Raw genomic sequence first — 23,616 nt, 5'->3', positions numbered from 1 at the left:
GTATCTGAGCAATGGCAGGCAGCTCTGTGGGACAGAAATAGAGGGTGTGTGTGTGGGAGAAGTGAGTTGGGGTGGCAGGTTGTTCTGCAGGTACAGGAAGTAGAGGGAGAATCAGGAAGGGTAGGATTAAAGGATTTAGAAACCACTGGTTAGCAGGGTAAGAGAGGACTGCCATGTTTAAACATAAATGGGTGCCAGTGCTTCAGCCCCCACCCATGGATGGGGGTCCCAGGGTCTGAGCTAGACACCCTTCTCCGGCCAGCGTTTCAGCATCACTGTACTGCAGGCCCTTGCTCCAAGGGGAACTTATCTCCACTGTCACTTCTTTCATCCCAACCCCTTCTTTCTCTATTAAATGCCAAGTTGAGTGTGAACCATGACCTCCCATCTGTTCAAATAAAGTAAATATTTACTGAACTACTATATTAAGCCTAAGATGGAAAAAAAGAACGAAATAAGAACAAGGCAAATATTCTCCCTGCCTCTGCTTTGTGACAAGGAAGCCAAGTTTGGGGACTGTGCTCCTAATAATTTGTAGTTCTTGAGCCTTTGCCTTGAAGCCAGTGTTTTTGGTCAATAGGCACAGACTGATAAGACCGTCATCTACCAGTTTAACAGCCTCCAATGTGCCTCAGCCATATTTAGCTGTTTCTGGGGGGATGGTCCTTCTCCCATTGTAACTGACATCAGGCTAGAGACTCATAAAGTGTGCCTTTTAAAAATAAAATTTGGGTTTGTTTTTTGTTTTTTCTGATGGTATTAGTGGCTCACATATATTCAGCGTCCATCATGTATCAGGAACCATATGTACCATGGACATGTATTAACTCTTTTAATCCTCAAAACAACCCTAAGAGATTGGTCCTATTTTACAGGTGAGGAAACTGAAGCACAGAATGATTAAATTACGTGTCCTAGGTCACACAGCTGCTAAGTCGGGAACATATACACTTCAAACCAGGACTACCTTTAAAATTTAAAAAGAATGCATCTAAGCAACACCTTTAATTCCGTCTTTAAGTTCAATCTTAGATGTGTCTAATACATATTTACCTAAATTGGCCTAGCAATATTTTATGTTACTTAAGATTGGTAAGAAGAAATAAAGTTTATTCATCCATTCACCTAGCAGACATTTCATGAGTTCCGTGTATGCCATGCCTGCCCTCGAGTAACTGCAGTCAAGAGGTGAGGCAGACAGGAAAATAGACCATCTAGTTAGGTGGATGTTCTGTAATGGAACAGTATGCACGAAGGTGGAGCAGCCACAGAATTCGTGTCCAGGAAAGGGGCTCAGTGAGGTGGAAGTGAGACAGGCCAGATGGAGAACAGTGTTTTGACCAAGAAACTGGAATTCATCCTGAAGTCTCTGCAGGGCTGCTAAGGGGGCATAAGCAGGGCAGTAGCATGATCTGGGCTTAGGAAATTCATCTGGCTATAAATGCAATACCACCTAGCGGTTATATCCTTGTGCCAAGTTCAACCGCCTGGGTCAGCACTGTGGCTCCACCACTCGCAAGCTGTGTCACCTTGGGCCGCATAATTCACTTCGCAATTTCTCATCTGTAATTTGCAGACAATCATACTGCCTATATTGTTGGTGAAGTGAGGATTAAAATGTTACCACACATATTAGTAAAAGTACTCAATAAGTATTAGCTACTACTACTAATAATATATTGGCTATTATTAACATGATTATTAATATTATCAGTGACTCATATTAAGAATGGCTAATATTACTTGAGTGCTTACCTTATTATTATTATTATCACCATCATTATTGTCACTCAGGAGGATGAATTGGAGGTGAAGGGCCAGGGATCACAGAAGCTAGGCAGTAGGCACCATAAGCACTCATCCAAATTAGACCAAAACAATGCTTTGGGTCAAAAGCCTGTATTGGGTCATGATAGCAATTTTGGGAGTTATCATCAGCCTTTTGGAAAAAAGTGAAAGAGAATAAAATAGGAAATATCAGAGTGCCATGCTTATTGTACAGAAACTTTGGTGGTATGAATTCTTGTTTCCATTTTATACATATAAACACACACGTTCACGTATATAAATCTGTATATCAGGTCACCATGTGGGATGTTTTCCAAACTATGGGTTGCAGTCAAAAAGAGTGTACAGACCCTGGAGCAGAAGGTACCATCCCCGTCTTCCCTGTGGCCCTCCCCTCAGGCACCCAGAGGGCTGTCATCTTGTCAATCAGTGTCAAGAGGCCAGAGCGCAGAGCCCTGGCTTTGGGCCTCAGTCAGACGATTTGATTTCTGTGTATCCTAGTTCATACCCATGTCCCAGCTCTAGTTTTTAGGGGTATTTTGAGAATCGGGTCCCAAAAGTGTGACCTACCTGTCTTGATTGGCCCTAGTTACAGCCCTAAGGAAGTCTGTGCAGTAATGCTGGCTTTGCCACTAACTCACCATGTGGCCTTGGGCGGGAGGCTGTATGGCCCTGGGTCACTGTTGCTCCACGTATAAAATGGGGGTGAAAATCATTGTCTTATATGCTTCATGGCTGTTATGAGGCACCAACTAAATCACAGACCTTCACACTCTGAAAACCATGGAGAACACGTAGAGGAAAGTCTCCAGAAGACACTTAGAACCCGTGATAAATCCCAAGACTAAGTGGTAACCTCAGACATCCCCTGGCTGTCTGAGCAAAGCAATGCAGCCTTCCAGGTTAGGACATATGGACCCGTATGAGTGGGTCTGGATAGCTCCTTAAGGAGACAGAAAGAGTTTGCATTTGGAGCCAAGATAAAACCTGCCCTGGAGGGCCGTTGCGGTCTCGGAAGGGAAGAGAGCATCTTCAGGCCAAAGAGATGCTTCAGATGTCCATGATCAAAGGCAGAACGTGGAAAATGCAAACCCTCAGACCCAAATGACCCATCGGTGTGTTTTGTGTGGCTTGCAAAGTATTTTGAAATTTTTACAAATAATAATGGAGAGCATTTCAAAATCATACTTTTTACATCTAAGCTCAAATGTTCAGCGAGTCTTCATTTACAAGGTGCCCTGCACCCCTGCATCGCAGTACGGGCCGGCACTCTGTGGCCATTGCCCTCATGGAGAGGCCTCACCCCCTGCCATGCGACACATGGCAGCACTGTGGATCACCGTGCTCTCTCTGTTGTTTCTCTAAGGGGACAGTTACATAGTGGAATGTTTCGTATACCCACGTTGCTCTGAAAAGTGGAACAATGAAAGAAAGGACTGAGAAGGTGGTGCGTGTCAAGAAACATAAGCGTTCTCATACCTCGTGCAGGACATCCTACGTCTGTGCTGACCTCCTGGTGCTTACAGGGGGCAATGTTTGCTACCCCAGAGCCAAAGGAAGGCAATTGGAAGGAGAAAGAGGGTGCTGTAACAGCTTTGAAAAATCCTGCGGTGTCAGTCTAGGGAAAAAAGGTCAAGATGGGGAAAAGAGGAGAAGGGGAGATTAGGATCTTCCCATCAATCAGACGCCCTGGCAACACCCAGACATATGGGGCAGGCGCTATGGCTTCCCCAGGTTCTGATGGTGCCACTGATGAGATGGTGATTCAGGAGGTGAGGGCGGCGTCTGAATGGGATGGCAGTCAGGGCCAGCCTAGCTAGAAAGACACTTCTGTGTGTGAGAGTGGGAGGGAGGAGACTCAAAGGGGCATAATAAAATAGGAAAAACTTGGGCGTTAGAGTCAAACAGGCCTGGGCTCAGATTCTGGCTTTGGTATTACCACCCAAGTGACCTCGAAGGAGGTTCTGCACCTCAGTTATCTCAACTGTCAAATGGCGATTGGTTGGCCAGTTAATTAAATAAATGTGTTTCAGGTGTGCCAAGATCCACTCTAGGTGTTATAGATCAGGAATGAGCAAAACAGGTAAAGCCCCTGCTCTCATGGAGCTTTCGTATACCCTCGTTGCTCTGAAAGTATTTTGGGAGATGTATTTTAGAAAGTATATTAGTGGGAGAAAACAAACAATAAGCAAGTCGTTATTCAATTCTCTGGTGGTGATAAGTATGGATTGGTTGTTTATACCTTGGCTCATTTCCCAAAAAAAGAGTTGGAGACAGTTATAACATCTCTGTACTTGTGATGATTTAATGAGATAATAGATGCAGCGTGCTTACTTACCGCAGTGTCTGCATTTAGTCATTCGTTTCACAAATTGTTGAAAGAGCCCATGTTCTGTGTCAGGCCCTGTCCCAGCTGGGAAGGTGATTGGAACAAACACCTGATTCCTGTCCAGGAGGATTAGGGAAACCAGTGCCCTCTGGCCCTTGTCAGCTTCCTTGACAACCCTCCCTAGAGGCGAGGCTGAGTCCTTTTCATGGTGGAAAGGCGGAAGACCAAAAGGAGGCGGGCTTCGTCATCAGAGCCTCTGGGGACAAGTGCCCCTGTGCGTCTTCCCGTTGTGTGGCCTGGGCGCGGTGCCCTCCCCTCTCCCAGCCGGAGGCCCTTCACAGCATCGCAGGCTGATTCCAGGTCTAGGATGGGAGACTCTTGTCTTTGCCTCCTGGCCCCCGAGCTCACGCCCTTTCTTTGGTGTCCGTGGCTCCAGACCACTCGGCCCTGAGTGCGGCGAGGACCCTGTTGGTGGATGTGGAGGACAGCGGGCCGGAGGCCATGGACGTGAAGGAGAGGAAGCCGTACCGCTCGCTGACCCGGCGCCGCGAGGCCGAGCGCCGCTACACCAGCTCGTCGGCGGACAGCGAAGAGGGCAAGGCCCCGCAGAAGTCCTACAGCTCCAGCGAGACCCTGAAGGCCTACGACCAGGACGCGCGCCTGGCGTACAGCAGCCGCGTGAAGGACATGGTGCCGCAGGAGGCCGAGGAGTTCTGCCGCGCAGGTGAGGGCGGGCCGGGCGCGGGGGGGGGGGGGGGGGGGGGGTTGGGGGCTGGGGGGGTGGGGGGGTAGGCCAGGGCGCCAGGGCGACACCGGGTCTCTGCCATTCGGGCACTGGGATCTGGGCAAAGCCGGCCCTGTGGTTTATTCTTAGCTAATTAGTAATAATTTTCCTAAGTCGTCCACTAGGTTGGCCTCATGGGGTGGTGAGGAGCTGGGCTGGGTGTCAGGCGGCCTGGGGGCTAGCGCAGGGCCTCAGGCTCCCCTCTAAGGCCCACCCCTCACCTGTTGGGGGGCCATGAGTGGTCTACTGCGCTGAAGGGTTATGAGAACTAATGAGGTGGCATGTTTAGGGGTAAGTTTGACACCAGCAAGAAGGGCTAAGTAAGTCTTAGTTATTAGTTTTGTTATTTCTTAATATATTTACTTATTCAACAAACATAGCTTAGCACCTTTTTGTGTCAAGCTCTGTCCTGACCTTGGGAGGAAGATGTTTGTGAGAGAGACCTAAGAACTTAGGAATTTGGGGACCATCCTGGCACCTGACTCCCACTCCTTCATTTCCTACACACAGTAGTCACCGAAGCCTATCCATCCTACTCCAGAATACGGTTCAGATTCATCTCTCTGCTCCATGCCCTCTGCCACGGTCCGAGTTCAGGCCACTGTCTTCTGGCCTGTAGAGTTGACAACCCTTCTTCACCCAGTGCTGCCCCCTGTGGACCATTCTCTGCACTGCAGTGGAGTGAAGTTGGAAATGACTCCCCTTTGCCCTTAACCTGAGCTCCTTAACCTGGCTTCACAGGGCTTTCCCCATGTTGATTTGTCTTTCCCAACTATTGTATGCCCTGCCTCGCCAAACCCCACCACGTATGCTCCAGCCCTGCTGGACTGCTCATTATTCCCACTCCTGCCGTCATGTATATTCGCTACCCTAGTGCCTCTGTGATTCTTGTTTGTCTGCCTGCAGGGCCTTCAGCCGTCTCTGATGCCTGGTAGGCCTCCAACAACCCCTGACAGTTCCAGCAGCCCTCCCTGATTTTGCCCTGTCCACTTCCCTTCCACAGACAGGGTTAGCCAGGCACTGCGCTGTGTAATTCATATACTCTTTTTTTTACATTGTTATTTAATCCTAACAACATCCCCAAACTGAATCATTTGCCCAGGATCACAGAGGTCAGAGAAGCTGGTCACACACATAAACAGCCAGGTAGCCTGACAGCCATGTAACCTCCCCCACAGGCCTGGTCCACATGAAGGCTGACTTGTTCGTAAGGCTGCCTCTCGGGCTTGAAAGATGAGGGGTCTTCCACTCTTTCCCAGATTGTGGGGAAGAGCTCAGACTCTGACTCAGACGGATCTGGATTTGAATTCTCATTCTGCCATTGTTACTACCCTCAGCTTCTCACCCTGGGCAATGGGATAACTTGTCGCCCCCTGATAGGAGGGTCAGAATTAATGAGGACTCTAAATAAAGCACTTGACACAATACCTGGCACAGAGCAGATGCTTCATAAATGCTGCCTACTTACTGTCATCTCTGGGTCTCAGTGAGGGAAAGGGACAAAATGGTATCAAAGCTTTCCTCCAGCTTTGTCCTGCCCATGCTTGATAGAACTTAGTGAACCCTGCCAGGCCCAGCTTGGCCTGGGTGCCACTCTAGCACAGGAGACTGCAAAAGGAGCCCTTTCTGGTCTTTGTAAATGATAAACAAGAAGCATTCTCGTCTCATAGGCAGACGTGAGCATTTCAGTTTACAAAGTACTCTCCCTGGATCCTCAAATATCCAGTGAGGGTAGTAGGTCATAGATTATCACCCAATTTAAAGACAAGAACACAGGCCCAGGTGAGGTCACCAACCCAAGACTGCACAGCTAGATGTTGAATGGGGTAGGATGTCCATCTGTATCCGGGGCTCCTCAGGAAAGAGGCCAAAAAGACTTAAAGCAAACAGAAGGACTTCTCACATTTGGTGAAATAAATCTTCTAAACTCACACACCAGAGGGGTCAGGCTTGCTCAGTGGAATCACTGAGCCCTTAGAGGCAGCCCTCACCTTGCATTTCTCCAGTACTGGGATGTCTCAGCTCACTCATATTGACACTGAGTCTGGCTACTTAAAAGGGTATGCAGGGCAAGCCATGTGGAAATCAATGAAGCCAGGGCTGTTTATTGCAAATAAATTTGATTTACACTTAATGTAGCAGTCATTCTTCATAATGTGTGACTGGTGTCCCTTGAGAAGGCTGGCCCAGCAGAGCAGGGGTGAGGAAAGGAGATCAGAGGGAGGCACATGAGGCACAGAGGAAGAGTGGTGTGCACAGAGGGTGGGAAGCAGACTGAGGAGATTTGGGCTCCTATTTGGAGTTCTCTTCCACTTAGAAGGAAGCAAAAGAGGAGGGCAGACTGGACTATGGCACCTAAGAGTGTGTGGGGACAAAGCCCCAAAAAACAGTTTCCAGGCTCTCGGCCTCACATAGAAAGGTGCTGGCTCAGGTAGTAAATGGCCATCAACTGTGATCAGATGGCCAGCAGCTGTGGCTAGTTGGCCGTCAGCTGTAACCCGTAAGCCATTGGCCACTAATATAACGGCTGTGGCTACGCTAGCAGGAAAGGAATGAAATGGGGCTAGCAAGAAGATGGTGGCCAGCAAGCTCGGACTGCTGTTAGGCAGATTATGTAGATCCTGCTTCCTGTGTCTCCAGCCCAGCCGCCAGCGAGAATATATTGGTTTGACTCCCCTATCTATGGCTCCGTGGGTGTTCCTTTTTGGCCTTACCGTGTCCTGCGTTCTTGGGCGGGGAGTGGGAGCTGAGACCCTGCACGACAGAGTGGTATTCAGAATATTTCACATCTGGTGTGGCCCAGACCCTGACCCGTCAGAACGTCGGCCTGGCCACTGAATAGAGCCCCGGCACCCCTGTGGGCGTTAATCATTTAGAAACTGCATCATAGGCAGATGTGGGGGTGGGGAGCAGAGGGAAGGGGCTGGAGTAGGCAGAGCAGAGGCTTGGGTATCAGTTATGTACCAAGCAGTATGGAACTAGTTCATGTCTTTAACGTCCTTGCTGGCAACCCCCCTATAGGTCCCACCCCCAGACTGGAAGAGGAGACCCAAGGCCCTCCATTCAATTTTCTTTTTATTTTTTTATTTATTAGTTTCAGGTGCACAAAACACATGATAATTGGACATTAACACCCCTCACAATGTGATAACCCCCACAAGTGTACTACCCGCCTCTGACATTGCACAGGGCTATTACAATACCATTGACTATATTCCCTGTGCTGTACTTTACATCCTGTGACCATTTGTATATTTAATTACAGTTGACATTCAATATTACTTTCTATTAGTTTCAGGTGTACAGCGCAGTGGTTAGGCATTTATATAATCTATGAAGCGATCTCCCGTAAGTCCGGTACCCATCTGACACCCTACATGGTCTTTACAACATTATTGACTATATTCCCTATACTGTGTTTCACATCCTTGTGACTACCAATTTGTACTTCCTAATCCCTTCACCGTTTTCATCCAGCCCCCAACCTTCCTCCATTCAATTTAGCAGACATTTATTGGGCCCCTGTGGAGTACCACATTTTGTTCTAGGCAAGGGGACTTAGAAAGGAGCAAGACATGGTCCTTGCCCCCATTGAGGTCACCTCCAGTGGAGGAGTCAGGCCCTTAATTGTGTGTGGGATGACTGGGGACAGGGACTCTCGGAGGGAGTTCGGGGAAAAAGCAGTGACTTCTTTCTACAGGGGGTAGGATTAGGGGAGACTTCACAGAGGTGCCACCTGAGTTGGCCCTGCCTTAAAAGCTATAGAGGATTTGGGCTGGTGGGAATGGGGCAGAAAGAGCCATGCAGGCAGAGGAAAGGCAGGGGCATGGAACACACCAGTGAGCTCAAAGGACAGCAGTGAGTCTGAGGCAAGGGGCCCCGTCCCCCCAGGTGGGGACGCCCATCCTCTGCACCCTACCAAGCTCACCTGTGTTTCCTTCCAGGAGCCAACTTCACGCTACGTGAACTGGGGCTTGGGGAGGTGACCCCGCCACATGGGACCCTGTACCGCACAGATATCAGCCTCCCCCATTGCGGATACTCCATGGGGACCAGCTCTGACGCCGACATGGAGGCTGACACCGTGCTGTCCCCCGAGCACCCTGTGCGGCTGTGGGCCCGGAGCACACGGTCCGGCCGCAGCTCCTGCCTGTCCAGTCGGGCCAACTCCAACCTCACGCTCACCGACACCGAACACGAGAACACCGAGACTGGTGAGTGGCCTGCTTGGCACCTGGGTTGCAAGACCTGGGTTTTAATTACAGTGTTGATTTTCTGCTCCATCGCTTGGAGCTCTGGTGAAATTGGTGAAAAATCACTTTGCTCTCTGTAGTCCAAAGTGAGAGTCCCTTGTACAGAAATACCCGCCAATCAGTGACAGGACAGAGTGGGTCTCTGCTCTTTCTTGCCAGATTAGGAAGGTGGCTCAGGGGTAGGGTTATTGTTCGCAAGTGCCTGTGTGTGAGGGAGCAGAAGGGCCAGGGGAGGCTGCTTACCCATCCCCCACAGCTTGTACCCTGTCGCATCAGCCGTGCTGATCCTGGCTGAGTCCTGCTCATGCAGTCGCCAGCCTTAAAATGCTCAGCAGTCCTAGGCAATCGCCATGGATGCGGCCCGACCCCAATGTCTTATGTCGCTCAGAGGAGGGCTGCTAAACAAAAACCGTCATGTCGAGGTAATTTGAAACTTGAGGGTTTGCTCCAGCTTTCCGCTATCTCATCTGCAGATTTGGGGAAGTGCTGGCTGCTCTAGACTTCTTATTCCACTCTCATCTGTGCAGCCCCCTTCTTCCACGGCCCGTAAGGGGCTGTGAGAGAAAAAGATATTTCGTTCGTACGCCTCCTTTCTATGGTGGAAAAAAGGGAGCCTGTTTTCAGGATCTCCTTCTTACTCTCGGGCCCGCAGGCTCCGAGTTAGGTGCAGCCCTGCAGTGAGCTGCTGGGGAATCTCCTTTTCGGTGGTGGTTTGTGACCTACAGGTCCCTGGGCAGCTTTGGGGACCCAGGTCTGCACTGAGGAACATCCTACTGGAGTCTGGCAGCGAAGATTTAAAGAGGGTGACAGAGACCAGGGACAGCTCCTCTGCCTGGGGGAGGCTTTTGTTTCTCAGAAGCCCAATGAAGGGGCCTGCTGATGCTTTCATGCCAGAGGTGGGAAGGGGGTCGTGGGGAGGACAGTCTGAAAGAGAACAAAAGAGCCAAGCCCCCTACTGGTTTCCAACTCTAGCTTCCGAGGTGAAGGCTTAGTTGGATTAGTCTCTGAAAAGGATGCTCGAGCTGAATTACGTAGAACACAATCCCAGATTTGGGATTGGGCAGAAAACCAGGTAAAGTCAGGGTCAGGTGGGAAATTTATCTCTTTAAAGAGTCAGGTGTGGCAGAGTTCCAAATGTCTGTTTTGCCATCCCTCCCAAAGAACTCAGAGGTTTTCCTAGGGAGACTGCACCAATCTGAGGGGTTGGTAGAACAGCCGGTCCTGGGTACTGGTTTGGCAGTGTTACCCTCCCATGACCCCCAACCAGCCCTCTGACAGGATCAGTGACCTCAGCAGTAGAAGGCGCTCCCACTCTCTGCAGTGGGGAGCCATCCATACTTCCTCATCCACCCTCCCTCCGAGGCCCACGCCGAACCATCTGTCCCTCTTCTCCCTGCCGTCACCATGCACTGAACCAGAGCAATATGACATGTGAGGCCTGAGGAGAAAATGGTATCTGATTAGGAGGCAGGAGGCCTCCCTTCCATTGCTGACCTGGGGTGTGGCATTGGATAAGTTGGATCGGTTCTCTGGACCGACCTCTGTTTCCTCGTCCATAAGTGGTTTAAATGAAATCAGCATTTACTATATTCTGAGAATGTTAATAGTTCTTAGATGGGGAGGCGAAGTGCTCTGTAGTCAAATAATGTAGGAAACACTGGGTTAAAGGAATTTAAACCAGTTTCTTTACTGCAGGACTTTTCAGAGTCTTTAAACTATGTTAATGTGCATGCTACTGGATAAATTGCCAAGAAGGGATGGATGCCACGTTCTCCAAATTGCTCCGAGCATAGAAACCTCTATTCTCAGAGCACCTGCTAGGTTCAGTGTTCTAATGAACACTTTTGGGGGAATAACAGAGCCGAAAGACCTGCAGGCCCTTGCAGATCTAGGATTCTGATTCTAACTGCTTACGTGAAGATGAAGGTTCACATGAGGAAACTCATAATAATAACATTAAATGTTCATAACTGCTGCTGATTATCAGACCCCAAGCACAGGGCTAAGTGCTTTAGTTATATGAGCTCCCTGACTCCCCCTACAACCCTTTGAGGTAGGTTTTATTATCCTCCCTGCACAAAAGAAGGAAACTGCAGCCCTGAGAGGTTATGCACCCTGAGTAGGTCACACAACTAGCAAGATGGGATTTGAACTCGGGCCTATGTGACTCTAAAATCTTTACTCGTGCAGCCCTAGGTATAATGAATTTCCTCTGCAGCAAAATACTTGGGTCGTTTGTTCTTTTGCATGCTTCCTGCCCGCCATCGTGACAAATGATCACTTTTCCATAAAGTCATGACAGAGTGAGGTGCACACCGCCCACATTATTGTACATTCCCTGAGAGCTGAATTAGAGCTGAATTAAGCCTCTGTGGGGTGATAATGGCATAGTCAATGAGCCTGAAGAGCTTCAGCCTTTGGTAACAGGGACAGGGAGACGGCTGTGTGCGTCCCAGGTCATGCTACCCTCTTCTTCTGATCGTCCATTTCTGCACTCTAAGCCTCACTGTATTCAGGGAAGATGGGGCAGGCAAAGGAGGTGGACAGGTTCATCTAACAAAGAGTCACTGGCCTCTGCATCCCTTCCACGACTGGACTCCCAAAACCCAGACATCCCACCGGTGCCCACATGCTTGTTCGCTTTCTCCCCGTTGGGAAGGTACATTAACAGCTTTGTTACATACCCTGGTCTAAATAATGACAGTGACTCATACTGACAGTAAATGAGCCATTGAAATGGCTCCCTTTTGTCCGTGGATAAGGTTGACAGCGCTCTTGTTCACACCTTTGTCTCCTCAATTTACAGCTGAAGGCTGCGGCTCAGAGAGGTAAAGGGCTCATCTAGTTGGGCTGGAGCCAGACTCTGCACGAATCTTGTTCTTTCCTGGCTCTCCCCCTCTTCTCCCCATCCCTCCACTCTTCAGCCTTCCTCCTCTGCCCCCCTCTCTTTCTCTCACATTCATCCCCCCAACGCCCTTTTTTTCTGTAATGAGAACCCAGATCTTACTCTCAGAACAGCGCTCAATTCTACAGGACGTGTAAACCGACATATCACAGTGTGGCCAGTTTTCAGGAGTAGAGTAAAGCCATACTGAGGACCTACTGTGTGTCAAGCTGCTGCACATGTGTGACTGCTTTGAATCCTCAATACCGGGGCATTGCCATTTCCCAAATGGGAGAACTGAGGCTCCATAAAAGTCAACTGACCTGCCAGAGATTGGACAGCCAGTGAGTCAGCAAGTTGGCAGAGCTTGGTTTTGAGCTTAGCTCTCTCTCATCCTGTCATCTGAGCCCTTTGCCTACCTCTATTTGAGTCAGCGAGGGTGTTGGACTCTCAATTGAGACCACCAAAAATGTGGCACTGAGTTCTCAGATCTCCTTACCCGATGTGAAATGCAAAGCATAATCCATCCGTGGCAGCTTCCAGCCACAGAAACCCGACTCTGACTCCACCTATGCCTGGCCTTGCATTAGTCAATAGTAATTGTCAACAGTATTGATAGCAGTGGAGGCTTTTGCTGAGGTCACACTGATGCTGCATGCAGCTGCCATCAATAATAACTTTTATGGGGTCCATTAAAGCCAATTTCTTCCCCTGAAGGTTAATGTCAGCAGCTTTTATGTCACTGCTTAATATCCAAAATAAATACAGAATTGACTGGATAAACACAAACCTTCTTCCTCAGGGCCACCAGGAAGGGCCGCCCCCAGGCCTCTCCTGCTGAGTGGGGCCAGCAGGCTAGGGGCAGTGAGGAGACGCTGGCCTTGTGCTAGGCACATCGTTGGCATTCAATAAATGTTTTCTAGAAAGCAAAGGTTGCAGTGTGAGCTCCTTTTCCACCCACTGGGTCAGGGTGACACTGTGTCTCCTTCGTTCTGTGACAACGCCAAGCTCCTTCAGTGTGCCCGGCATTATTCTAGAATCAAGGATCCAGATGAAAAGCGGGGTAGCACAGATAGGACAGCCTCGTGGCCCCATCTGTAATGGAGGTGTAGCAGGCAGTGGTGCAGAGTGGAAAGAACCGTGGTTCCAGAGTTAGCGAGGACACCCGGCCTTCAGTTCTGGCCATGCCACATCCCAGCTCCGAAACCTTGGTGAGCTACCTCACCTCCCTGAGCCACAGTTTCCTCATTTCTAAAACATGCCAGTAGGTACCATGGACTGGGAGAGGGAGGAATGGGGAGTTAGAGTTTAATGATTGCAGAGTTTTAGTTTGGGATGATGAAAAGTTGCTGGAGATGGTATAGTGCTGATGGTTGTACAACAACATGAATGTGCTTAATGCCACTGAAGAGCACACTGAAAAATGGTTAAAAGGGTTATGTATGTTTTGCTACAATAACAACAACAACAAAAAATATCATGTCATCTTTCTTCCTTGAAGTGCTGCTGTGAGGCCGAACTATATTTGTGAAGTGTCTGGTCTGCGTTGGTCCTTAATTCATGCTGGCTATTAATATTAATTTTTTAAAGAGCTGTGGGTAAAAGGAGCTATTTGTTTTGCCTGAGGGTGCAAAGGCTCGTCCCTTCATTCCACTCACGGTATGCACCTGGTCTTGAAGACCAAGTAAGATTTCACTGAGCATAACGGATCTGACAGATGCATTCCCAACAGTGCCAACGCTTAGAGACATGGAGGGGCATGGTGGGTTTGGGGAATAGTGAGAATTTACTCCTTGCTTTAATCTCAGAGGCACATTGAGAAATTCACTTAGAAAAGAAACAATAAAACTGAATCACAGTTACCCCCAAATTATCAAGCAACCTAAATGTCAAAAGGGAAATTATTGGTTAACCTAATTAGGCAGCCAAATTGCTTATTCAGAATCAGAAGATTAGGTGAGCATCTCCAAAGCACAGTGAGAAAGAAGCTCATTACCAAGTTAACTCAATTTATCCTCTATCCTCTCTGGCCCCATGCTCATGAGACTTTGTTTTAAAAATCTATGAGAGTATCTATCATTAATTCCCTCGGTGGCCAGAGTATTGCAGCCACCCAGCCATTGTACACAGGACTCCATCTTCTAGGGTAGGAAGCCGGGATCCCTCCACTGAGGTCGGGATTGGACCCCGACATTTAACTCCCAGGAATGGGAAGATGTCCATTATTTTTAGGGAAGTAGAGCCTCCTACTGGACAGTATTATCCACGTCATGAGGGCGGTAAAGCCCTGAGTTCCAAAAAGAATTGGGAAGGACCTGGTAGAGTCAGAGCACCTGAGAATGTGGGAGCGAGAAGGGACTGTAGAGACAATTAGCCCGTTGACTCTTAACCTTTCCCCAGGTTCTAGCCCAGGAAACTGAGCTTCAGAGAGATTAGGTGACTGGCTGCAGGTTACACAGCTAGTAGATGGCAGAGCCAGGGTTTGTGTCCAAACCTGCCTCACTCCAGTGCCCTATTCTCTTTATTGACCTGTAGTTTGCTCGCTAGATAGAAACTTGTTTTTATTAACTCAATGCATACAATACATACAATCTGCGAGATGACTCTAGATGTTTCCATAACATAAACTTTTTTGTCAATGTTAGAAACTTCCAGGAAAGAAACAAATCTATAACCTGCGAGAGCTGATAAGTAGCTAGAGAGCATACGAGGCCACTCTCCAACCGTGATATGCTAGGGGAAAAAGACATGTAAGGATTATAGAGGTTTACAAGAAAAATTCCAGCCAGAAGTTAGCGGAGAAGGTTTCATGGCAGAAGTGCTGGTCCCTGGGCTTTGAGGGCTGGGAAGGACTTGAACAAGTAAAGAGGGGAAAGAAAGGGAATTCTGTGTGACACAGGCATGGAAGTGGACCAACATCAGTTGTGTCGCATGAGGCTGGACATAGGTGTATGATTGGGACTATGGGGGCAGAGTGGGCTGCAAGGGAAGGTTGGAGAGTTAGGTGGGTCATCTGTCATCCGACAACTAAGTTTAACTAACAACTAATTTTTCTAAGTGAATTTTTTGCACACTACCTTGTACCAGATAGTGTTTTGCGTATTGGAGTTCCAGCACGATCAACACAGACAAAACTGCCTACTCACCAGTGGGGAGAGTGACGATAAATACATTTAACAACTGAAATATATAGGATGTTTCAAAATGATAAGAGTTATGGGAAAAGGGGATAGGGAGTGCTAGAGTAGGAGAGGGCTTACAGTTCTAAACGCGGTGTCCAGAAAAGGCATTACTGATAAGATGGTAAGCAAGGTGAGGGAACACGTGGTGAGGATATCTGAAGGAAAAACAATCCTGGTAAAAGGAAGGACAGGTTCAAGAGCCTCGAGGACGGAGGAGTCCAGCTGGTTTGAAAAGTGGCAAAGGGGCTAGTGAGGCTGGAGTAGGGAAGGAGGTCAAAGAGATAACGTAGGGTAGGGGTGTGTGCCGGCCATTGCATGGGGAGCTGAGAAGTGGAAGGGTCTGACTAATCCTTGGACAGGATCATTCTGGAAGCTGTATTGAGAGCTAGTAGGCTATGTCAAAGTAGGAGGTTACTGCAGTCATCCAGGAGACAGGCGGGTGTCTCAGGCCAGGAGGAGGCATGCAGCAGTGAGGACGGGATCTGTGCTGGTGAAGGAAAGCAGCTGCCTCTTCCCTGCTCCACTGGAGGGTCTCATTGGCAGTGAGGAAGACATCACTACTCTTAGGTTCTGTGACCAAAATGGGCTCGCAAGTGCTCTTAGTGGAGGGGGCGAGCTGATCCTTCTCCTGGCCTCATAGCTTTGTTGGCCTAGTTGCAGAGTTCTTTAGTACCGGCCTGTCCCACGCCACATCCCATGCTCTCTCTCGTAATTCATGGCCTTGATCAAGAAGCACCTCCTTGCCCGTTCTTCATAGCATGCTCCATCCTGCTGATGATCACCTCGGCATCTGACTTTGCTGCCTGACTCCCACTCCCAGCCTCTCATTACCTCCCACATGACACTCTTTGTGTTGTATCGTGGCTTCCCTTTGGCCATAATTCAGCGCTTTCTTCTGCTCAGCTGCCTCAAATTGCCTTGATGAAGTTTGACCTGGGGCCTCCTCTCCGCAGCACCAACTCTGCTGGAATTGCCAGTGATCTGGGAATGGGTGTCTGACAGCCACTAATGGTCTTGTTCTTGTGAGTCCCTTTTAAGAGGACTTTACGAAGCCCTGGCCTGGTTTAAATGCATCCCACATCCACTGCCCACCGCCAAGCTCTGTTGCTCTCCCTGGTGGGCAGTGTGTACTAATAAAAGAGCACCCAGCTTCGGAACTGGCAGGAGGAAAAGACAGGCAAGAAGATTCAGAGCTACGCTAAATTAGGATAGATTGCATTCTTGAAACGAGGTTAGGACCTGCCGTGTGTGCACAGACGTGCAGCAAGCCAGAGTTTTGCTTTTAATTTGAGCCAACATGACTTGTAAGTTCTGTCGAAGGAAAGATGTGCACAGTGTCAAACTTTCTACCAGAAGATGTTTGCAAGGCTTTTTTTTTTTTTTCACATCAGTAAGCTCAGCTTTGTCCAGTGAGAGTGGCTCCTGGGCCTGTGTCAACTTCATCTGACCCAGGATGACTTAGGGGGAGGATAACTGGTGGGAAATGAGCTTCCTTCCCACAAAAGTTTATTTCCAGTGTTGGGTGTATGGATTCCAGGGCTGAATCGGGTTTCAATTTTAGGCTCTGTTACCATTTCCAGTGTGACCTGGAGCAAGTCACTTCTCCTCTCTGGGTATTAGTTTCCCCATCAGCCAGATGAGGTCATCGGAATCTCAGGCAGCAAGATAACTCGGAAGGAGAATGGGCTTTGGAGTCAAACTCAGAATTCCAGCTCAGCCACTCAGGAACTGGGTGGTTTTGTGCAAATTATTGAATCTCACTGAGCTTCGGTTTCGTCATCTGCAACATGGGAACAAATACACACCTACCTCCTAAAGATGTAAGAAGCACGAAAGGCAGTTGTGCTCATGAAAGATCCAGGACGACATTTTCCAAACTGTGGATTGTAATTGATCCTGAAATCAATGCCGTGGCCCAGCTCCATCATTTGAAATAATAATAATAATAATAATAATAATAATAATAAATAATAAATAGAATAGAAAGGAGCACATATGCGTAGTAAAGTGCTATGGGAACTTCGGGCAGCAAGATCAGTACTGTTTTGTGAGTTTTCATTTTCGTTACACTTTCCACACAGCACCCATGCTAGGTCATCACATGTAATTTATTTCCTACTATGCAGTTGAGCAAAAAAGAGGTTTAAAAGTCAGTCCCTGGCACATAGCAGGACCTTGTGAATGTTAATTCCTTTCGTTCAAGGACCCTTCAGCTTGAAGATTCCATGAATCGTAGATGTCACTGTGTCACACAGAAACTATTAGCGTATGACTGTATTTTGCCGTGTATAATGCGCTCTTGTGTATAATGTGCACCCATGTTATTGGCCCAAACTTTCAGGGGGGGAAAGAATCTTTGATTTTAATTTTTTAATTCAATTTTTTATTTGTATACATTTAGGTACTTGTTTTTTATATTATAAAGGAATTTTAGCATTTATTTTTTTTAACATATTATGATACAAGAAATCTTATGTAACAAATAATTACAAAACACAAGAACAGATACAAGGTACAAGACACTTTATGTACTGGTAACAAATTTATGATATTTACGCATTATAGAATTGTTAAGCCCTAGGGTAACTGTGAGCTGTGAGGACAACAGGACAAGCACCCAGAACAGAAGGTGCTGATTTAGGAGGATACAGGGGACTGGCAGAGTCATAATCTGGGCCAAGAACTCTTTGTCGTTGCAAGTTCGTGGTAAGTTCAACAATACCGATTATCGTATTCCAGGGTATTATTTTGCATACGGATATCGTTATTGATTTCTAGAGTTACACTTTTAACTCATAAGCATAAATAAAAGCATTAAAAACATTTATATAGATACGAAATTAGTACTACCCATGTATAATGCACATCCCTATTTTTCCCTCACAAATTTGGGCAAAAAGTGTGCCTTATACACAGCAAAATAATGGTATTTCTAGGGCCCCCTTCCTGAGGATGAGTATGTATGTTGGCAGGGCTTCATGGTTCACTTGAAAGAAGCTGCGCTCTGGAATCAGATCGATTTGCCCAATGTCATATGTCTCATGTAATGACAGAGCTAGAATCCCCGGTTCGTAGAACCTGACCATCTCCCGCTCCTCTTCCCCAGTTCCTCCTATATACATGGTCATTTGTGTGACTGATAAGCCCTAGGGTAACTGTGAGCTGTGAGGACAACAGGACAAGCACCCAGAACAGAAGGTGCTGATTTAGGAGGATACAGGGGACTGGCAGAGTCATAATCTGGGTTCATGTAACCAACTGAACCTCTCCATTCACCAGGAAGGCCCCTGGAGAAGAACCCAGGGCACCACGTGCAACTAGCATGTCCCTCAACCCATGAATCCTTACCACAATTTTAATTTCACACTCATCCGCCCAATTGACTGCAATATAGAAATGACTCTTTCCTTTGATTTGCAGCTGGAGGAAGGCATGTACAGCAAGGTGTGAGCAAGGGCTCCTGGGAGTTCATACGGGTTTGATACATGAAGCATCGTGCGGGGAGGGTAATGGTGATTGCCATAGCATCCCTAGAACCAGGCTCAGTGCAAACCCCACAAAATATCTCTTTAGGGATGAGGGCTCAGAAGACCCGATCATCCCCCAAACTCTTCCCAAAGTAACAGGCCCAACTTCCTCTGATGGTGGGGAGCAGCGTGGGCAGAGAAAAGGAACAGTGAACATGCAGTCGGAAGCCTCAGGTCTGACTCCCACCTGTGTGGACTGTTTAGGAACTAGCAAGAGGTCTGTTAGGACAGAGCCTGTGGGGATTCAGAGATGAGACCAGCAAGGAAAGCTGGGCTCTGTCATGGCAGAGGATGGTTTTCAACTGCTGATTCAAGAGTTCAGACTGTCTCCAGAAAGCCGTAGGGAACCACAGAAGGGTTTAAGCAGGGAGAGGTCAAATATGGCAAACACCTTCCCTGATTCAGGTGAGGATATCAATCTATAAGACAGAGTTTGTTTTTCCCATTTTATGAATGATGAAATTCTCCTCCCCTCCAAGGATGGAATCATGTCCCTCCCTAAATTCAGATGTTGAAACTCTAACCCCCTAATGTGATGGACCATAGTTGGAAATGGGTCCTTTGGAAGGTAATGAAGTTTAGATGGAATTAGTGCGTTCTTAGGAAGAGGAAGAGAGAGAGAGATTGTTCTCTCTCCACACACACACATTGAGGAAAATCCATGTGAACACACAGCAAAAAGGCAGCCATTTTTAGGCCAGGAAAAGAGCCTTCGCCAGAACCTGACCATGCTGGCATATTCCAGAACTGTGTGAGAGAATCAATTTCTGTTGTTTAAGCCACCCAATCTGTGGTATTTTGCTATGGCAGCCCAAGCTGACTAAGACAGGCCCCCAAAACTTAAGTCACTTACCAGCCACAAAGCTGACGACACCTAATACAGGACTTTCACAATCCAAAATTCTTACCCCTGTCCATATTGCCTCATGAAGACAGGAATGTAAAACTGTTTGAGACTGCTGGTGTTTTCATGGGCTAAAAAGGTGCCAAAATGCCGTACCATCTCCTCCAAAAAATAACTTGGTACCTCACACTTAAAAGCACAGACTCCTGAGCCAGACTGCCTGGGTTTAAACCCCAGCTCTTCTACTTACTAACTGTGTTACCTTGTGTTACACAAGGCAATTCTTAATTTGTCCATGCCTCAGTTTCCTTACCTGTAAGATGGGGCTAATTGTACTGTCTACCTCCTAGTGGGGTTATAAGAATTAAATGAGCTCAGAGACTTAACAGCATTTAACCGAGTGCCTGGCACCTAGGACGTGTTAGATAAGCATAAGTTGTTGTTATTATTAATTGTACAGCACTTTGTGATTTACAAAGTGTTTTCACATTTTGTTTAACATGTGCAACAATCTTTGAGGTAGGTATCAGTCTCTTCATTATTTGGAAGTGCTCTGAGATCTCACAGCTGGGAAGTGACAGAGCTGGAATTCAACCCCAGGTCCCTGTGACCCCACGCCACACACAGCTGTCAGTACTCCATCTGACAGCTGGTCAGCCTGGCTCTTTCTGCCAAAGATGACTCCCCAAGCTCCCAGGGCCAAGTGTGAAAAGACTCCAGCAGTCCTGATTTTCCTCAGGCCAGTTTTTCCCAGTCTGCTCTGTGAGAAGGATCTCTGCCCAGGCGATGTGTTCAGGAAGAAACGTCTCTTCACATAAAAAGCCAAACCCTTTATGTTCCAAACACTGAAAAGGACTTTTCTTTCCGCTATTGCTCAGCAGCCTGGTTCCTAAATGAGCTTACTGTGCTCAGCTTTGTAGGACCTTCACTACAAAACAAATTGCTTTCCTGAACGTGCCTCCATCGGATGGAGCAAACCAGGTTCAAAGTGTGGCATAAACACAGGGAAATTGTTTGCCCTTCTAGCTGCTTATAAGGATGGAAGAGGGAGGAGAGCAGAGCCATCATGGGTGTGAAGTGGGCTGTGAAAAGGAAGAGGAAGGCTGTTCAAATAGGAACCAAGTGGGCTAAGTCAGAGGCTGGACAGCAACCCGTTAAAAGTGAGGCACCTCGGGCATCTCTCCTGCCCTGCAGCCTCACTCAGAAGCAAAAAGGAGAAGCTGCTAAGCCCAAAGGATTTACCCTTCTTTCTACCTGCATCCACAACTTCTGATAATTTATTACCTCAGCACTAGAGTTAGTAATGCTAAAAGATGCATTTTGTTTGGAGAAAATGTGGAGCCATTTTTTTCCCAACCTAGATTTATAAAGCTCTTCAAGGGTCTCCTCTGGCACTAGGCCACTATTAGTCACATTTAGGGAGTGTGTAATAGCTCACAACGTCCTTCAGTACCCAAAGTTTCATAAATTTTCACAGCATCTCCCCAGACCAGGGTACCTGAGCCCACACCCTGACTTTGACCCCTGTCAGTGGATCTTCGAACTTGGAGCGTGTGTTGGGAAGTGTTTAAGCCTCGGTGTCTCACTAGAAGAACTCACAGGGCTTAGCATATCGTGGGATTCACAGCTAAGACTAATTGCAGCAAAAGGATACAAAGCCACCCATCAAAGGGGAAAGGGCAGAGGGAGATGTCCAGAGGAAACCAGGCACGAGCTTCCACATGTTCTCTCCTAGCGATCACACAGGCTGCACCGAATTCCGCCAGCAGAGTTGGGATGACACATGCCACGTGCTCTCTACCAAGGAAGCTCAAGAGAGACCCAGCGCCCGAAGGGGAATTGGCCTTGTGTTAGGTGATCTGGGGATGGGTTCACGGAAGTGGATCTGTAATCTAGACTGGACTCTGTCAGGAAGCAGGGGTTATTCTGTGCCTGGATGTCTTAATCTTACATAGAAAGCAGGAGGAATGAAGTGAAGTGAAAGTTATTGAAAACAAAGGGGTGGCCGGTTAGCTCAGTTGGTCAGAGCCTGGTGCTAATAACACTAAGGTTGCCGATTCGATCCCTGCAAGCAGTGCCCTCCTTAAAAAAAAAAAAAAAAAAGCTTCTGAAAATGAAGGCTAGGGGGATATTTGGTCGTTTGGGAGTTTGGTCCTGTTGCTGTTTTTTCTGAGTTCAACCATGAGGAGAAAGCCGCCACCAAGCTGTGAGTGCCGGGCTGTTCCTGGCTGTCAGGAAATGCCGTTCTTGTTTTCATCCGAAACCAAAAGCCAATGGAAAGGACCCACTGTACCAGGACGACAGCTGACTTCAAGGGCCTCAGTGACCTGTGCCTGTGATAAATATCAGTGTCCTGGGAACATAACAGTGAACATTACTTATTTAATAATAAGCACCATGACGTGAATTAAGTACTATTCAATAATCACTTGTTTAATATATACTCCATAAATAGTAAAAGTTATTTATTGAATATTTATCATCGGTCAGGTACCATAGGAACCTCTTTAAATACGTCATCTCATTTCATCCTCTTAACATCTCTGCATGATTAGTATTTTGGGGTTTTTTTTGAAGATAAGGAAATAGAGACTCAGACAGGTGAAGTGACTTCCCGAAGGCCCCCTGTCTAATACGTGGTAGAAGCCCAATTCAAACATGGTCTGCCTGACTCCAAAACCTGTGCTTTTCCCACTGCCCCAGACCTTAGTCATGTAGGTACATACAGTCAGTGAAAGAGACGGCCTGCCAAGCTGTGGCTGAGACTGGGATTAGTCCAAGGGACATGACAGCTCGGAGACAAACCCAAAGTGTGTTTATAGACAGGAAGTTGGGGGGACCACAAAAATGTCACCGGGCCGTGGAAGCCCAGGCCCTTGTGGAATGTGGTGGTTCCTGTGAGCTGCTGTAGGAGCTTCAGCAACGGGAGCCCATCCTGTCATCCCCAGCGCGTGAGGGTCAGCTGGATCTAGCTATTATTCCTACACAGCTGGCTAATTAATATGAAAAAGAGCTGCCCATTATTGATTAACTTTGTATTCCACCACGACAATGTCTTAATGAAACTCAGTATCTCTAACTCAAAAGCTGGGGGGAATCTTTTCAGTAGCAGTCACGGTTCTCCTTGCCAACGCCTTCTGAGGTTCAGCATGTTTAAAGGGTTGGGTTGGCGGGGCGGGGTTGAGGTTGAAGACCTGTTTAAGTTGGTCCCTCTGCGGGAGGTATTATTTTCCTTTCCATGGCCCATTTTGTATTTAGCTAGAAATGTTTTTACAGATCTATGTAGCTCTAGGCAAGACTATGGTTTATTTACCTAGCTCAGTAGAATCAGGACCCGGCACATGAAATTCTGTAAAAATATATAGCTCAGAATGGGTGCTCACTGCATCCTGATGAATGAACACGCCCACGTTTCAGAGTAGTAGACTGAGGCCCAGAAAGAGCACACAGGAGAATGGAATACCTACTGGATGCTGTATTGGGTTCCCGGGGCTGCTGTAACAAAGCACCAAAAATTGGGTGCCTTAAAGCAACATATAGTTTCGCAGTGTTAGAAGCTAGAAGTCCAAAATCAAGGTATCGATGGGGCCATGTTTCCCTCTGGAACATGTAGGGAAATCCTTCCTTGCCTCCTCCTGGGTTCTGAGGGGTTGCTGGCAGTCATTGGCATTCCTTGGCTTTCAGCTGCATCACTCCAATCTCTGCCTTCACTGTCACATGGCATTGTCCCCGTATGTCTCTGTTGTCACATGGTTGTTTTCTTATAAGGAGACCAGTCGTATTGAATTACGCGACCATCCTACTCCAGTTTGACCTCATCTTAAACAATTACATCTATCATGACCCTGTTTCCAATCAAGATCATATTCTGAGGTGCTGGTGGTGAAGACTTTGTCTTAGTCCAGTTGGGCTGCTATAACAAAAATACTACAGACTGGGTGGCTTAAACAACAAACATTTATGTCTTGCAAATATGGAGGCTGGAAGTCCAAGATCCAGGTGCCGGCCGATTGATTTGGTGTCTG

At 47.6% G+C, this 23,616-nt stretch overlaps 1 protein-coding gene across 11 annotated transcripts in view; it reads left to right on the top strand.

Annotated features, from left to right (window-relative positions):
• Positions 1-23,616, top strand: part of TENM4 (teneurin transmembrane protein 4) — a 985,233-nt gene that overhangs the window by 602,304 nt on the left and 359,313 nt on the right. For all 11 annotated transcript variants that reach the window (XM_081062099.1, XM_081062105.1, XM_081062104.1 and 8 more), the window contains 2 exons: positions 4,554-4,841; positions 8,846-9,115. In XM_081062099.1, the coding sequence (XP_080918225.1) occupies positions 4,554-4,841; positions 8,846-9,115 (558 nt within the window). The remainder of the gene's footprint in view (positions 1-4,553; positions 4,842-8,845; positions 9,116-23,616) is intronic.

The sequence above is a fragment of the Rhinolophus hipposideros genome (genome assembly GCF_964194185.1).
Source record: "Rhinolophus hipposideros genome assembly, chromosome: 10".
NCBI lineage: Eukaryota > Metazoa > Chordata > Mammalia > Chiroptera > Rhinolophidae > Rhinolophus > Rhinolophus hipposideros.
This window is presented reverse-complemented; position numbering and strand designations above follow the sequence as displayed.